At 57.5% G+C, this 13,640-nt stretch overlaps 1 protein-coding gene across 1 annotated transcript; it reads left to right on the top strand.

Moving 5' to 3' along the window:
- The first annotated feature begins 2,601 nt into the window (after nucleotides 1-2,601).
- On the top strand, nucleotides 2,602-12,844 carry NEMP1 (nuclear envelope integral membrane protein 1). The gene is made up of 9 exons (XM_026659278.2): nucleotides 2,602-2,632; nucleotides 3,986-4,107; nucleotides 6,967-7,186; nucleotides 7,962-8,034; nucleotides 8,564-8,657; nucleotides 9,376-9,490; nucleotides 9,932-10,157; nucleotides 11,646-11,819; nucleotides 12,210-12,844. Exons 1-9 carry the CDS (start codon nucleotides 2,602-2,604, stop codon nucleotides 12,394-12,396), a joined length of 1,242 nt encoding a protein of 413 aa, XP_026515063.1. The 3' UTR covers nucleotides 12,397-12,844.
- The last annotated feature ends 796 nt before the right edge of the window (nucleotides 12,845-13,640 follow it).

The raw sequence follows: 13,640 nt of genomic DNA on the forward strand, positions 1-13,640 counted from the left end.
GAACCCCCAGGGAGTTGGGGTGGGAGGTTGGCAGGGCAGGCGGTGTAGGGTTGAGGGTTGAGACAGGGCACGAGGGTGCTGGGGGGCGGCCTGGGGCTGGGTGGGGTGCTGGCAGGATCACAGCACAGTCTGGGGAATCTCCTAAAGTGCCTTATGATGCACCTTTTCAAATGCCTCAATTCCAAGTGACTCTTGTGAGCTCCTCATTGCAGGGACTCGGGGGATGGGAATGACGCAGGGTAGAAGAGGATGTTGGCAGAGGATGGGGGCCATGTTGGCACTGGTGAGGCGGCAGGGGGCCTCCCCACATGGGTGCAATCAAACCATAATCCCGACCAGGTCCCCTTGGGGTGCCACCATTATGCAAGTATCCGATAATCCTGTCTAGCTGGCTGCGTCCCCTCTCCATACGAACTGACTGATTCGTCTCTGCGCAGGGTGGGCAGAGTTTGGAAGAAGCATGGGCTGGTGGGTTCAGCTCCCGGCTCTGCCCCAGACTTCCTCTTAAGTCACTTGATCTTTCGATGCCCCGGTTCGGCCGCTATAAAATGGGGCCTCAACCTTAGGCCCTCGAGGCACCCGCCTCGTGGAAGTGTCAGAGGTGGCAAAACTACTTGCGGAGGAGGATGTTTTTCTGTTTGTGCTTCCTACACCGGACGTAGGAATTTCCTGTATGGCTTAGCACAGGGGTTCTCAAACTGGGGGTTGGGACCCCTGAGGGGATCACAAGCTGCCAGCCTCCATCCCAAACCCCGCTTTGCCTCCAACATTTATAATAGTGTTAAATATGTTTTTAATGTATGGGGGGGGGTCACACTCAGTGGCTTGCTATGTGAAAGGGGGGGTCACCAGTACAAAAGTCTGAGCACCCCTGGCTTAGCATAAAGGCCAAACCAGCATTTCAGGGAGGAAGCCGAAGCGACAGGAAAACAAGCCAAGTCTTTTGATCCTGTTTAGAAGACTCCAGAAAATTCCCACTTCAAAGCTGGGGGAAAGGAAAAGTTAAATCGATTGTGTTTTGTGTTAACCGATACATTTGGGACGGTGTGGGGGGGCGGGGAGTAGCTCAAAAGCGTGTTAATTTGTGCATGGAAATCTCTGCTTCTGGGCTGCGCTCTTTGAACTGTGAGTTATAACCAGAGTGCCGATTCCTTCTTGTGAGAATCTCACTTCGTGGCTACGTTTGCACCTCTCAGTGCCTGAGGACGCGCCGAAGGTGCTGTTAGCTTCCGTGGGAGTGTGTGTTTCCATTCGTGTGACTGTCAGTTTCCCTGGGGAACACAGCGTGGATTGAATGGCAGTGAGTTCTGTCCTGGGGTTAGCAGGCTCGCCAGTCTGTCTGCCTTGGTGGAGAAGGGCCTAGGGCAGGGCTGGCCACCCTGAGCCTGAGAAGGAGCCCGAATTTACCAATGGACGTAATACGTCAGCAGCTCCCCTGCTCCAGCCCCCAGCGCCTCCCACCCACCGGCAGCCCTGCCGATCAGCGCCTGCACCTCCTGATCAGCTGTTTCGTGGGGTGCAGGAGGCTCCGGGGGAGCGGAGCGAGGGCACGGCAGGCTCAGGGGAGGGGTCGGGAAGGGGTGGAGTGGGGGCAGGGCCAGGGATTGAGCAGTGAGCACCCCCCTGGCACATTGGAAAGTTGGCGCCTGTAGCTCCAGCCCCAGAGTCGGCGCCTATACAAGCAGCCGCGTATTAACGTCTGAAGAGCCGCATGTGGCTCCGGAGCCACAGGTTGGCCACCCCGGGCGTAGGGTATCTGATTGGAAACGCCAAAAATGTTGCTCAGGAGACAGTGTGAAATAGTGGGTAGGGCATTGACTGGGCCTCGGAGACCTGGCCTTCTGGGTGACCTCGGGCAAGTCACGGCCCTGCTCTGTGCCTCAGTTTCCCCATCTATAAAAGGGGGGTGAGACTTGCCTCTTTTGAAAAGTGCTTTGAGATCTATGGATGTAAAGTATTCTAGACGAGCGTGGTATTGTTATTAACCCCTAGGAATGTACTATTGTGACTGCCCTCCGGCTAGGCCCGTACTGTTCCTCTGCTAAAAATTGGGCTGTGTGAAAGGTGCCTTGTTCAGTGTGAACAGAGCTATACCTAGCACAAAGGGTTAACAAATACCCACTAATCCTTGTGAGCAGCACACGCTGTCTGGTCACACAACTTAGCGACTGTAGCACAGCGATTTTTAATGTAAGTCACGTTCTTTCCCTACTAAAGTTGGAGGTAGCGTAATGTTTCTTTTTTACTCCGTCTAATGTCTCCCCTCATGGGGAATAACACTCTTCTATGAACTTGAGCACGTTGGTAAATAGTTTAAAGTCACACAGCATTACTCAAACACCCACTCTCTGCAGTGAATCTATACGCCTGAGCCATCTCCGTGGGAGATACGTGCGCCTGTTGAGAATAGACTCTCGGGAGCCTCTCCACAACACATGCATGCATCGCGAAAAGCCAAACCCCAGGCTTTCTCCTAAGAAGGCTAGAGGAGAGGACTATCTCCTTGCAAAGGCACTTACAGATGCCGAGCCGGTTATAAAATGGGAGGAGTTCAATGGAATATCTTTAAAGTGACCAAAGCTACGAATAGTGACCAAAATAATGGCCGCCCTCTTCGTTGATCAGAACTCCAGTAGGCTTCCCCTTTCTACCGCCATCCTCTGCCTATAGTGGTGCTGTATTATGACAGAGAGGGTAAACTGAGGCATGGTCTAAGGCTGTCGTTGACTGTAAAGCTAAATCTGGCCTTGATCCAGGAGCGAAGCTGAAGTTGACGAGTGTTTCCTTCCCCCAGCTGAGTGAAAATGGTCCTTAGTTCACCTCACAAGTTATAGGACTCAGTACTGGCGTAAATGGGGGATTCCCCCCTCCGCCCCACGTTCTCCTTCAGCCACAGACATTGGACCTGAAGCAGGAACTAATATGGGGAGGTTAGGGCTTGTGTTAGGCAAGAGATGCCCCATTGGTCCCTTCTGACCTTAAACTCTGTGAATTTCTCACCAATGTGGTTGCTGAATAAATTCCCCCAGGGCTGCGTCTCGCAGAGCTGCTTCCCACACAAGTGGAGGGCCAAAGAACACCAGGCTCAGAGCTACTGGGGGAAAATGTGGGGTTACTGCCAAATCCCAACCCTGTTCAGATGGCCCCTGGGAGGCAGGATACAGGGCTAAGTGGACCACGGATCTGGCCCAGTATGGCCGTTCTTATGAGGTCTATGTGGGATGTGCATTGGCCCTGATCCTCCTGTCGGGTTGGGGTAAATCAGGAGAAATTGCATAGAAGTCAGTGGAATCAAGCTCATGTTTTAGGAAGTCCCTGCCTGGTGTTTCCCTTGACCTCGGCCTTCCCAGGGCAGCTTGTTTGGTGCTGGTGGTATGACCGAGTGCCTGATCCCTAGTGTCGGGGGAAAGGTTTAAACAGACTCGTTGCCAGAGTCCCGTGAGTCCTGGGGCTGCCGTGGCATCCACCTGTTGCTTGCGGGAATGTTCTCTAGGTTCAAAGTCTCCCCTTAAAAACAAGCCACCCACGGTTGTTTCTGTCCCCGGTGAGTGTGAAGAAAACCTGTAGCAACATGAGCTGAGTGTGAAGTGCTGCTGGGATGGCTTCCTGAGTCTGCAGGCAGCCGGAAACGGTAGCTCAGGAACTTTGAGCCCAAACACCCAGCTTAAGTGCCCGTCTCCTGATCTCAGACCTCTTCCCCAGGGGCCACCCGTTATCAATGCCAAAACCTCCAGCTTCCCTCGTCAGGGTGCACCGAAGGTTGGGGCAGGGGCCCCGTGAAATTGATTGAATTGATTATCAAAACAAACACCCAGTTTTTTTAAACGAAATGAAAGAACTTTCCCCCCGTGTCTTGGTGCCGGACACAGGACAGACTTGCCTCGCAGCCCGTGTGGGGCTCGCTTCCAGACACAGATGGGAATAGATGCATCGGGTCTGGTTTGTTACTAAATCCTTTCTTGTCCCTCTCCCCTGTCTAATGAAGGTGCCAAGCAGCTGGTGATCCGACTTGAAGAAGGGCGGGTGCGCAGTGCGACGGCCCCGCAGAAGTTCTGCTACACCAACGCGGAGACCCCGAAATGGCACGACATCTGGACCCGGATGCAGGTAGGAACCGGCGCCCGCTTTGCCTGCTGCCGCAAAGCCAGGTCTGCGTCTCACTGCCGCCCCGCCCCCATCATTTGCATTCAAGCCGAGAGTCCGAATGAAAGAGGCTTTGTTGGGTTTTCTTGAACCAGCGAAAGAACCTCTCAGACCAAACTAGGGTGACCAGATGTCCCGATTTTATAGGGACAGTCCCGATATTTGGGGCTTTTTCTTATATAGTCGCCTATTACTCCCCACCTCCTGTCCCGATTTTTTTACACTTGCAGTCTGGTCACCCTAGACCAAACCCCCTTGTCTCTTTATCTCCTCTCCTTGGGGCGTGCGCGGTAGCAACAAGGTAAGGGCAGGTCCCTGGGATAGAAATTTCTTGCTTGGACCCCTCCCTGTGTCTGAATGGTCCTGCTGCTGGGCCAGTCCCAGCTGTGTTCCTAGCCTTTGTGCCTTGCCCTTCTCGTCCTGTGGTTTATGTGAGGTTAGCAGCCAGAATGTGGTAGGGGCTGTACAGGCAGGTGGGAGCACAGTAAGGCCAAAGGACGACCACAGTTGTCCTAGGAAGGCATTGTAGCGGTCAGAGCCAGCAGGCTTGGTTGCAGGACTCCTGGGTTCTATTCCCAGCGTTGGGAGGAAGTGTTGTGTAGTGGTTAGAACAATGGACTGAGCGTCAGGAGTTCAAGGTTCTCTTCCCCCCGGCCCTGCCGCTCACTCGTGTGGCCTTGAGCAAGTCACTTAAGCTCTCTGGGTGTCAGCTGGAAACCAGGGAGCACGCCTGCTGCGGGCGAGTGTTTTCTGGTGGGGAAGCTCGCCGAGTCGCTGGCTAAAGGGGACACTGCTGTCAGTAAGGCACCTGTTTCCACCAGCGTCAGACGTAGGTGCAAAGTAGTGTAGGTGCAAAGGAGCCCCGGGGACGACTCAGGGTAGGGAAAACGAGAGGAACTGCTGGTTGGCGGCTGGCATGGGGGGGGCTCTCAAAGGGTTGGCGTTCATACCCGAGGCTTCGTCAGACATCAATGCAGGGCGGTTCCTCCCCCTGACACCTCTTGTCACCCTGATCTCCCCCGCCACAGCGGGCAGACGCTATCCTAGTTTCTCACAGCGGCTGCCCTGAGGCTGCGTCTAACGTTTGCAGAAGTGGCAAGTGTCTGTCAGGACGCTTCATGTCACGGTTTCTTGGTCTGAGATCCGTGGCGCTGTTCTTCACATCAGCCTCTTCCGGCCGGAGGTGGGGGGAAGGAATCGCATCAGAGAACCGTGGGTTTGTAATTTATTCCATAAAGCTATCAAAGGCGAAACTGCCTGGCGAGCGGGTCAGGGAATGAATAAAACAAGCCCATTGAGGGAAGTTTGTACAATCAGCGCTTAAGCGCCTTCTGTCTGAGAGACTCAGCAATTTTAACAAGAATGCTTCAGTTCAGACCCCGGCTGGGAGCATTACCCCCCAGTTACAGATGGGGAAACTGAGGCAAGGGGAGGGGAAGTGACTTGCAAGTGCATGCAGGAAGCAAGCGGCAAAGGTAGGAACACGCTAGACTTTCTCGCTGCTGGTCCTGTGCCTTGAAATCCTCCCTCATCCTTCAGCTAGTCCCCTGAAAATGTCTCTAACTGAGACCAGCTCTTTCGTAACTCACATTTCTAGATGCTCATGGCCAGGTTTCTTGCTGATGAGAAAAAGAGGCATTGAGAGCGAGTCTGCAGCTTAGACGTGAAGGTGATTGTAGGCATCCAGATGCAGGATGTGGATATACTTCTTGAGAAGTCAGTTCCTGGCAACTGCGACGTACGTTTTCTCTGCAGAGTGAGAAGCAGCTGTATTTCTCTGAGCCCTTGCACGGACCTACACACTGGCTTGACTCTTTGGCCAGTGGTTTTTCTAACTCAGTGGTTCTCAACCAGGGGTACGTGTACTCCTGGGCGTACGCAGACCTCTTCCAAGGGGTACGGCACCTGGTCTAGAGATTTGCCTCCTTTTACAACAGGCTCCTAAAAAGCACTAGCAAAGTCAGTACAAACCAAAATTTCGTCCGTGCAATGACATGATTATACTGCTCTGTTTACTGTACGCTGAATTGTCAGTACAATATCTATATTCCAATTGATTGATTTTGTAATTACACCTCTACCCCGATATAACACTAATTCGGATATAACGCGGTAAAGCAGCGCTCGGGGGAGGTGGGGGGCATGCGCACTCCAGCAGATCAAAGCAAGTTCGATAAACGCGGTTTCACCTATAACGCGGTAAGATTTTTTGGCTCCCGAGGACAGCGTTCTATCTGGATAGAGGTGTACATGGTGAAAATGAGAAAGAAAGCAGTTTTTCACTAACACTGTGGCTGTGTCACACTTGTCTTTTTATGTCTGAGTTTGTAAGCAAGTCGTTTTGAAGTCAGGTGGAACTTGGGGTGCACAAGACAGATCCCACTCCTGAAAGGGGGACAGTCGTCCGGAAAGGTTGAGAGCCGCTGGTCGAACTGCTTCGGTAAACTAGCTGTAGGTACACTTCCAAACTCATCTAAGTGAACTGTTGATTGTCACTTTGGTGAGTTTGGAAATGTTACCCTGTATCTCTAATAGCGTTTCCGAGACCCCCTCTTCTGGCACTCCCACCAGATTAGCAGTGAGTTCGTTGTCCTGAGACCACAGATCAGGGAAGGGAACGAACCTGCCCCATGGACTGCGAGCTGCCGTATGTGAAGCCCTTCACAAAGTGCTAAGCAATAAATATTTAGCCGTTAGCTTCACAGCTCTGATCCCCCCATCTAGTTTTGTCTCCATCGCGCGCTGGCTTAGTGGAAGACCCCGTTGTGTCCACCCCTGCGGTGCAGCGTGGGTGTGCGAGTCCCTCTCCTCTCCCGTCTGCAGATCCGAGTCGTCAGCAACAAGATGATCCGTGTCACCCAGGTAGAAAACGAGGAGAAGCTGAGAGAGCTGGAGGAATTCAACATGTGGAACTTCGTCTTCTCCTTCTTCAAAGAGAAGCTGAACGACACCTACATCCCCGTGGATCTCTACAGCGAGAAAACCTGCCTGAAAGTAGAGTTGCCGGAGTCAAACACCAACTACAGCGTCGTCCTCCTCCGGTGTAAGCCATCCTGGGGGTCGGGCTGCCCCCTCGGGGCTTCGTGGGCCTCCTGTGGCTTCACTCAGGATGTGCTACGCCTGCTCCATCCAGCAGTGCGGGGTTAGGTTGCCTGGCTACTGCCCGCCTGGGCTTTGCTGGATGCCACATCGTTTAGAAGAACCCAGCTAGTCTCCCATGGGGGTCTCGGGGTGAGCCCCTTGAAACTGCCCTTTGGGCTGATGGGGGAAACGGAGGAGATCTGAGGAGAAGGTGGTGAGGACAGGTGGTGGCACCCAACTCTGCTGGGAGCTTGGTCCAGCTGCTTCGGGCCTAGAACGGGCTCCTGGCGGTACCAGGTATCTGTTAGAGGACGTTACAGCACATGTTAGCCCGAGGTCTAAGGTTCCTTCTTTGCTTGGGGGGCGGGGAGGGGGGAGAGAAGCACTCACCCAACATGGGCTGTATACCCCTCTGGAAGAGAAGCGGGGTGCATCCATCCGTTTCCTCCAGCCCCAGGGCACTTTGGTGCCATCCACAGCAACGCCGTGTTAGACTCCTTGGTCTGAGATTCACCGGGTTTATAGCAGCGTCTGGGCCTTGGGGCCATTTATACGGAGACAGGATCCATTTGCCCCACGTCCAGGCATATCCAGCTCGGGGGTCTGCCTCTGTCCGTCGTGCTGGGTATGTCCCAGCCGCTCCCCGCGGACTGCTGGGCCCGGGCCATGTTGTCACGTGGGCTCAGCACCAAGTAACCAGGTTGGGGGCTTCTCTGATACCGTCTGGTCTCTTTTAGGGTTTGACCCCAAGCTCTGCCTGGTTTCCTTCCTGGGCCTGCTCCTGTTTTTCTCCGGGGATTTACTGAGCAGGTGAGTCGCCCCGTGCTGGAAGACCAGACCACTGCCGTCCTGTGCGCTCGACCCCCCCCCCCCCCCATCTCTGTGTTAATGGTCTGGGCCACACGGCGGAAACGCGACCTCAGGGATGCTGCTGTTGACTTGCGCTGCTGTGCCCAGGTGCAGCAGGGCATCTCGGAGCGGTGCCCGCCCCAGCCTTGCCCCTGTCCCTCAATAGCTATGTAAACCAAGGGCTGCTAACATCCACAGCTGGGTGGCCGCCTACCAGCTCGCAGGCTGTGGCCTGGTGTCCCAGCAGTTAAATCAGGGAGATCTCCCACCACTGGCTCAGGCCTGTCGCTCCCTGGAGCTTGGCTTTGTCCAGGCCCCTCTTACCAAGGCACAGCGAACGCCACCTGGGCTCCCTTTTAACGATCCCGAGGCGGCCGGCGCGTTGGCGTCCTGCTGGCCGGGGGGTGTCGGCCTGAAGCTCTGTTCGCGCTGTGTCCGTGCGGGCGGGCGGACGTCTCTCGAGCTCACCCGCCCTGCGTGATCTCCGCAGGAGTCAGCTCTTCCACTACTCCGCTGGGATAAGCATCGGGATGCTGGCCTCGCTGCTGATCCTCATCTACGTGATGGCCAAGGTGATGCCCAAGGTGAGGCTGCGGTTCCGGGCTGGGAATCGGGCGCTACGGAGCCGGAACTGACCACGCCGAAGGGCTATAACTTGGGAATCTGGTTACAAACTCCCGTCCCCTGCGGCTCTCCGGTCCGGTCTGTGCTGGGGGGAAACGTGAAAGAGCCTTTCAGTGCCCAGGTGCAAGAGGCAGGAATGCTGGGGTAGGGTGGTTCCGGTGTCTAACCCCTGCTCTGAGCAAGGTAGACGGTGGCTCAAGCGTCACGCTGGGCTGCAGCTCACACAGCTGGTAACAGCACCAGCACGAGCCGCTGCATAGCTAAAAACGTGCCACCCCAGCGTGGAGGTGCTCTGGGTGTCGGGAGAGCTGGTGGCTGTTTGTGGAGGGGACGGATCAGAAGAACACCCCCATGGTCTGGCTCACGTAGGGTAGCACCCAGCTGAGATCAGGGCCCCCTAGTTCGGCTGCAGACGCTGCCTGTCACTCACTGTGCAGCGGCAAGGGGTGGGAGGGGAAAGAGAGGCCGAGGAGCAGAGCCACCTGCTCCGGGTCACGTGGCAGACCTGGGAACAGAACCCAGGTCCGGTACCTGCCCCGCTAGGCTGCGCTGCCCCTTGACATAGAACCTGTCTAGCAGACAGTCTTTCCCTGGGGTGAACGTCAAACAGCGGCAGTTCGGCTCTAGCAGGCACGTGGAAGCACCTGTCTTGTTCTCACATCTTTCCATCTGCCCTAGAAAAGTCCCATCTACTTCATCCTAGTGGGAGGCTGGTCCTTCTCCCTCTACCTCATCCAGCTGGTCTTCAGAAACTTACAAGAGATCTGCAAGTCCTACTGGCAATATCTCCTGGGTGAGTGCCTCTCGGCGCCTAATGCAAAGGCAGGTTCGCCTGGTTGTATGACGGTGGCGTGGGAGAGGCAGGGACTTCCACGCCCGTCTCCCTTCTACGCAGCTACAAACGGGGCTGTTGGTCAGCTGCCGGCGGCCGCTTCCAGGAAAGGGTGGTGGGAGGAGGGGGCGGGGGCACGGGAAGGAGCGGTTACGTGGTGCATGCCGCATGGGCTGCACCAACGATCAGGATGCTTCCCGCCCTGCCTGCCCTGTGCAGTCCTCGCTCTACGGGGCAGGCGTGGAATTCCTGGCTGATTTCACGGGGGGCCTGGCCGTGAACTTGCTGATGAGTCTGTGAGGGACCCTGGGCCCAAAAGGAGGCGGCGGTGCCGGGCGTCCGTCCTGTTCATAGCGGCCTCCGTTGAATTCCCTCTTGCCTGATCTCTCCGCCCTCTCCCAGGCTACATGCTGCTGGTGGGCTTCGCCAGCTTCGCCGTGTGCTACCGGTACGGCCCGCTGGAGAACCAACGCAACATCAACCTGCTGACGTGGAGCCTGCAGGTCCTGGGCCTGCTGCTCATGTACTTGGGCATCCAAATCCGGCCCATCGCCCTGGCGCTGATCGCCATTGCCGTCTGCACCAAGAACCTGGAGTACCCCGTCCAGTGGCTCTGCGCCACCTACAGGTGACTCCACAGCTCCGGGCGCGCCGGCTGCACTGGCCACGGGATCTAGGTCGGCCACTGCCGGCGGGGCGGGGAGGCGGCGACGAACGCTCACGCAGAAGGAGTCTGGCCCAGGCCAAGGAGCCGACTGGCTCTGTTAACAGCACAGCCACGCAAAGCATGCGCGCCGTGGAGTGGCTGAATGACAGTAGGAGATGCGGGGCCCCGGGTGCGTTTGGCTAAGAAGGGAGTTCCCACGCCAGAGCCGTGGGGAGGGAGGGATCGGCTGCATGAAACCTGAGCCCGGGGGCCAGTCGCTCGTGCTTGGACGTTCATCGTTCGCCTTTACCGGAGGGGTCTCTGGCCAAGGGCAGGATTTTCTGAGGTGCCCGGCGCAGGGCCGGCTCCAGCTTTGCCGCTGCCCCAAGCGGCGCAAAAAAAAAAAAGCCGATTGGGGGCACTTTGGGAGCAACCCAATTGCGCCGCTTCATAATCGGCAGCAATTCGGCAGCGGGTCCTTCACTCCCTCTCTTCCTCTTCGGCGGCACTTCAGCGGCAGCTCAAAGAGGAAGAGAGGGACTGAGGGACCCGCCGCTGAATTCCTGCCGAAGACCCGGAGGTGCCGCCCCGATACCGGACGGCGGTGCCGCCCCTTTGTATTGGCCACCCCAAGCACCTGCTTCCTTCGCTGGTGCCTGGAGCCGGCCCTGGCCCAGCGTGGGCCTGGCTCTGCTCCCATGGGTGAGGAGCAGGGTAAGACTTTATGGCAGGGGTAGGCAACCTATGGCATGCGTGCCAAAGGCGGCACGCGAGCTGATTTTCAGTGGCACTCACACTGCCCGGGTCCTGGCCACCGGTCCGAGGGGCTCTGCATTTTAATTTAATTTTAAATGAAGCTGCTTAAACATTTTAAAAACCTTATTTACTTTATAGACAACAATGGTTTAGTTCTATATTATAGACTTAGAGAGAGAGACCTTCTAAAAACGTTGACATGTATGACTGGCACGCGAAACCTTAACTTAGAGTGAATAAATGAAGATTCGGCCCCCCACTTCTGAAAGGTTGCCAACCCCTGCTTTATGGGGTCATACCCAACCTGGCCACTGTGTGGCGCCAACACCTGCTTGGTGATGGAGGCTGGTCTTTAAGAGCTGAATTTTCCCCTGTGTCCTCGCTGCTGTCTGGGGGTGTCTCTGTATTCTGGGGCAGGATGGGGTCACCCCTCTTGTGGGAGCGGTGACCAGCTCTCCCCCTCTGGGGCCGGTGGGGAAGCCAGCTCCCAAACTGGGCTCGGCAGAGTTAAACAGGTGGGCAGATAGCTGTGTAGATCCGTTCGGCGCCTGTAGCCCAGGCCAGCGGATTCCAGCCAGTAACTTCTGCATCCGGCTCCTAGCTACTCAGGGCTGGGGGGACACCTGACCCGGTAGAGGCTCCAGCCGCTCTCCGTAGGACTGAGCGGCGCCTCGAGGCGGGGAACTGCTGCTAACGCCGCTGCTCTGCTGGCAGGAAGGTGCAGAAAGCCACAGCGAAGCCGAGCCCCCCTCGCCTGCTGACCGAGGAGGAGTACCGGCTCCAGGGGGAGGTGGAGACACGCAGGGCCCTGGAAGAGCTGCGCGGCTACTGTAGCAGCCCAGAGTTCTCCGCCTGGACTGTGGTTTCCCGCATCCAGTCTCCGAAGAGGTAAAACGCCCCGGGGGGCGCCGGCAGCCCCCTTACGGCGCCCCCTGCTGGTGGGACATGGCTCTGCACACGTCCAGGGGAGTGCCTGGCGTGGCCGTGGGGCAGGGCTGGCTGCGCTCTCGCTGTGGCAATCTGTACTCTTCCAGCAGGGCAGCCTGCAGCTAAGCTCCGTACCTGCCAGGGCTGCCTCAGGCTGATTGCCCCCCCCCACCCCGTGCCTCAGTTTCCCCATGGGGTTAATATTTCCCCTGTGGGGGTTGAGACTTAATGGTGTCTGGGACCTTTAAGGGACATAATGGGCACACTGGGTCAGGCCAATGGTCCCTCTAGCCCAGTATCCCGTCTTCCCACAGTGGAAGTTAATTGCTCCCCATCCTCGTTAATTTCCAGGTTTGCCGACTTTGTTGGCGGCGCCTCCCACCTCACCCCGAACGAGGTCTCCGTCCACGAGCAGGAGTACAGCCTGGGGGGCTTGTTTGTGGAGGACCAGCTCTTTGAGGAAGACGAAGACGACTCCTTTGAAGGGGAGGGTCGCGCAGACTTCTCCGTGTCCCGGAACCACCTGGGCGTCGAGTGAGGGAGCTGTGCGGACGGATTTGGCGGTGGAGCTACAGCAGCGCCCTGCCGGCGTGGGGTACAATCGCTGCTCTCCGAGCGCCCCCATGAGCGCACGTGTGTGTGTAAAGCCCAGTCTGTCCGTGCAAGTGCACCAGAGCCAGCCAGGCTGGCAGCGCCTCCTGCTGGAGCCAGTGACACGGGCAGTCAGGGGATTGAACTCCACCCATCTGACCTGGCAGCGCTTTGCCCTCGGCTGGCACCAGACCAGGTCCCTCTCCCGGCTGCACGGCACTTGTCCCCTTCCCGGCTTTCCGCAGCCGAAGGATGTGTGGGGCGGGGAAGAGGTGTTCTGGGCACACTTCCCTTCTGGGGAATCCACACGTCGCTTTGCAACCTGCCAGCGGAGCTTCCCCCAGCTCTGTGGGGGCAGAGAGGAATAGGGGCTGCTTGTCTGTTGGACTGGGAAAGCCCCTCCCCCCGGCCATCCTGAACACGGGCAGGGGCTCTGTGGGGCAGGAGGGTTCTGCACAGGCCTGTAGGGCACGGGTACTGTCGTACTGGTGAATTGCCCCGTCTCCTCCTGCTGGCAGCGCTCTGGGCCTTGTCCAGCCCCAGAGACAATTTCATTCTCCCGCTGCCCTGGGGCTCAGCTGCGCGGGAGGCGGGCAGCCCCCAGGTGATGGCAGAAGAGCAGCTGCCACGCCCAGTGCCTGCAAGAGCGCTCGGCCCGCTGCCCGTAGCAGGGTGGCTTTCCTGGGGCGCAGGGGTCCCCTCCCTCGGGTGCTGAGCTGAGCCCAGCTAGCCCAGCCCCTTTTCTCTGGGCATCCTGCCCCCAGCAGGAAAAATAACCCCACTTTCCAGAGCCCACTTCCCACTGGCCCCCGCCCACGGCTCCTGGACTGCTGCCCCCTGCTGGCTGTCGGCGGGCTGCGTCTGGCTGCTCTGAGAGCCGGGGCGTTAGCCGGTTTGCAGGCAGGCGTGGGGGTGGGTGGGAAGAGGGCTGCCCGTGGGCACAGCAACTTGATCTCTTCCTCCTCCCACTGGGAGCCGGGTTTGTTTGCACAAGAGGAGAACTTTGGACCTGCTGCACTGACAGGTGCGTGCCGGGCAGCTGACTTCCTGTTCCCCTGCTAGGAAATGCTGCCAGCTCCCCCCATCAGTAATGGGTTGGGGGGGGGGGGCAGGAACGGCTTCCTAACACCAAAGAGACCAGAGGCCTCCGCGCGGCCTCTTAGGCCCAGCACCCTTGAGCGTCTCCCTGTG

This window comes from Terrapene carolina, unplaced genomic scaffold (genome assembly GCF_002925995.2).
Source record: "Terrapene carolina triunguis isolate 2854851 unplaced genomic scaffold, T_m_triunguis-2.0 Scaffold616, whole genome shotgun sequence".
Taxonomy (NCBI): Eukaryota; Metazoa; Chordata; order Testudines; family Emydidae; genus Terrapene; species Terrapene triunguis.